This window comes from Benincasa hispida, chromosome 3 (genome assembly GCF_027475165.1).
Source record: "Benincasa hispida cultivar pf3 chromosome 3, pf3_genome.v1.1, whole genome shotgun sequence".
NCBI lineage: Eukaryota > Viridiplantae > Streptophyta > Magnoliopsida > Cucurbitales > Cucurbitaceae > Benincasa > Benincasa hispida.
Window position 1 is genome coordinate 27,285,600 of NC_143480.1, and position 2,959 is coordinate 27,288,558.

Consider the following 2,959-nt stretch of genomic DNA (forward strand, 5'->3'; position numbering starts at 1 on the left):
TTATGACTGTGACATCCTTCAAGGTGCTTCCTCTTTTTAATGCATTGTTCAAAATTCAAATGGTTGGTGATAAAATGATTTCATCCATGTGTTAGGAATTTCAGTTTGTTTTGAAAGAGTGATTAAAGATCATTTGAAAAGAAAAGACTATTAGAAATGGACATGTTCTTTATAATTTGGATTCTCATTATTTCATTTGTAAGGACATAATTTTACTTGTAAAGTTGATCTATCTCCATGTTGCTTTCCTAGTCAAGAACCCTTCATTACTTGTGATATGGCTGCAATCTCCTCTCCACAGCCTCACTTTTCATTTATTATTATTGTAACTATTCCTATGCATAAAATTAGATAATGTACCCATAACTTAAAAATAAAATAGGATGAAGTAATAAAAGAATGAACTGCTTGATTACTGCTTATATTTTCATATCTGTACATCAAAGAAGCTCTTCCAAGAAGAAACAAGAATCACTCTCCAAAAGACAAGGAACTTCATCAAGAAGATGACATACCACTCTTTTACATCCACAGTTGTTGTCCTTCAGAGAAAATATGTTATCTTTCATTCAAATAATCATTTTCCTACCACAAATGTTTGTTTATGCTCTTCACTGCTATGGATAACTTCCAGCTTCTTATAAAATAATGACAATTTGGAGTGGAAAGGACAACCATTTGGTTTTGAGTCATCGTAATAGCGATCGAGAATGTTTAAGTAAGACGTCGAGATGCTGTTTTTCTTGAGCTATGCAGAGTACATTCTTTACCTTAGCTGTCATCTGTTTCAATTCAGCATATTTTCATAAATGGGTTGGCGAAAACGTTTGATTGAAATATACAGAAAGACCTATAACTAAACCTTTCCAATTCCCAATCTTTCTCTTGCATAAGGAACTGATCTCAGTTGGTATCCCGGCGATGATGGAGGAGATTTTCGACTACTTTCCTCTCTGCAATGCAGCTTTGCGTTGGCTCTGTTTCGGGTTGTTATGGTGGATGAAGTCTTCCACTTCTCTTGCAATATGCTTGGGAGGGTCGATTCCTGGTAGAGAAATTGTTTTAGATAACTCATTTGTGCAAGAATATCAGATGCAAAAATGGTTGAAAATTGTATGCGTACCAGAAATAGAACAGTAGCACAATGTTTGAGGACCTCCAAGTTCATACGAACATCATCAAGGCTCCTGCACAAAAGCACTTTTGTGAACCAAAGTGATGTAAAACACATAGAGGAGGAAGGGAGTTGATCAATTGTATTGATACCTGTGCTTTTGCTGTCCCAGCTGAAAGTAAGAAGCCAATGATGCCATCTAAACAGAAACAGTTCAAACTATGAGAACTATTTTGCCAAATGTTGTATGTTATGTTATGGTTTTCAAGTTTCTGAAGTTTGTTATCTCTCACCTTCATGTTTCTAGCTCTCTTTCCAAACTTGTTAGTTAATACTCCTAAAGAATCAACCATCCCAACTGGGGTAGGAGCAGGCCTATCAATCTCCGCAAATGCCTCCTTAATACGAACACAGTCGAACCTTCGAATGTTATGGCCTGCCCATATCCTTCCATTCAAGATGCTGAATATCTTGTCTGCGACTTCCTCGAACAATGGCGCAGTTGCAACGGTTTCTCTTGTTATTCCGTCGGGTCGGCTAGACCTCAATGCAACAGCTGATAGATCCGTTGGCCTGATGAGGGTAGTAAAGCTCTCGAGCTCCACAAGTTTCAGAGGACAGACGACAATAGCACCAAATTCCAATACTCGAAACCGTTGCCCGACTCTTTTCGGCACCGTAGTTTCCAAGTCGAAGAAGACAATCTCAGCTGCACCTTCTTCCTCGAATGAAGTTGAAGCCTCCATGTCCATTGGCATTGTGGCAAATAGTTGCAAGCTCAAGTTTTGTTTGTTTTCTTAATCTTCAATGAGATGGGATAATGGAGTGGTTGGTTATAAATGGGTGAAGGAAAGAGAGGATTCTTGGTGTTGAGGGTTTGATTGTCTTGAAGTTAAAGTTAAGAGATTGGTCCTTGGATGAAGAAGTGCTTAGCTTCCGGGGGCTGTCCTTTGCAAAACCAGCTCCAATTGAACGGAAAATTGGTCATAAAGAAACGTTAAGAATGACTTTGCTTTTTGCCATCAAATACCGTTCATGCAGCATCGTTTTGGAATATTGATGGAACCTTTGAAGCCAGGTCTTCCTAATCAAAAATTATTCTGTTCCCTCTTGAATTTCCTTTCATATTTTATTACTCTCCTCTTAATTATTCAATCTAAGATAAAATCGAAGTTTTCTATCCAACTGATGAGAATCATTTCCTCAATTTCTGTTTAATAGGGAAACAGAATAACGTGAATAGTTCCCCTGCCCTTTGAGCAAAAACGCATACACTATCAATTTTGAAAATTGAATTAACAGAAACTCATTACTATAATCTTTGATCCAATCGACCCACTATCATAATACTTTAAAAAATAAATAAATAAAGAGATAATAACATACGTAAATTGTAATGAAAAACAAATCATATTTCTACCATCCCCGTTTGAAAATTTCTATTAATCAAACCAATCCGCTATTTCTCCAAAAAAACAAAACAAAACAAAAAAACCCATAAAAAAGGGCTACACGAAAATTTTATTTTTTCAAAAAAACTATGAAAGGAACATTTTTTTTTTTTTTTTTTGAGAAAGGGAACAAACTCACTTTTATTAAGAAAATACGCATAATTAATATGGGATGAAAGATAGTTTTTGACTTTTTGTGGGTGAGAAATATTGCGGATACAAGTACTATAGTAAATAAATAGTAAAGAACAACAAATAAATAAATAGTAAAAAGAACGACAAATCATATTTCCATAATCTCAATTTGAAATTTTCTATTAATCAAACCAATGGATATTTGCTCAAAAAAAAGTATCAAAAAAGGATTACATAACAAATTTATTTTTAAAAAAAT

General features: G+C 35.1%; 1 protein-coding gene across 1 annotated transcript; it reads right to left on the bottom strand.

The window, feature by feature from the left end:
• Positions 1–386: 386 nt before the first annotated feature.
• Positions 387–2,691, bottom strand: LOC120074063 (Polynucleotidyl transferase, ribonuclease H-like superfamily protein). The gene is made up of 5 exons (XM_039027050.2): positions 1,408–2,691; positions 1,267–1,313; positions 1,124–1,187; positions 863–1,045; positions 387–782 (listed from the first exon to the last, which is right to left on the bottom strand). The coding sequence occupies exons 1-5, from the start codon at positions 1,870–1,872 to the stop codon at positions 690–692; spliced, it is 852 nt and encodes a 283-aa protein (XP_038882978.1). The 5' UTR covers positions 1,873–2,691; the 3' UTR covers positions 387–689.
• Positions 2,692–2,959: the final 268 nt, after the last annotated feature.

Excerpts from the sequence above, each read along its gene's own strand:
- LOC120074063 (XM_039027050.2), bottom strand. The coding sequence starts at position 1,872 with ATGCCAATGGACATGGAGGCTTCAACTTCATTCGAGGAAGAAGGTGCA. Across the intron at positions 1,314-1,407 it reads AGAGAGCTAGAAACATGAAG|ATGGCATCATTGGCTTCTTA; the intron begins GTGAGAGATAAC and ends GTTTCTGTTTAG. Across the intron at positions 1,188-1,266 it reads CTGGGACAGCAAAAGCACAG|GAGCCTTGATGATGTTCGTA; the intron begins GTATCAATACAA and ends GCTTTTGTGCAG.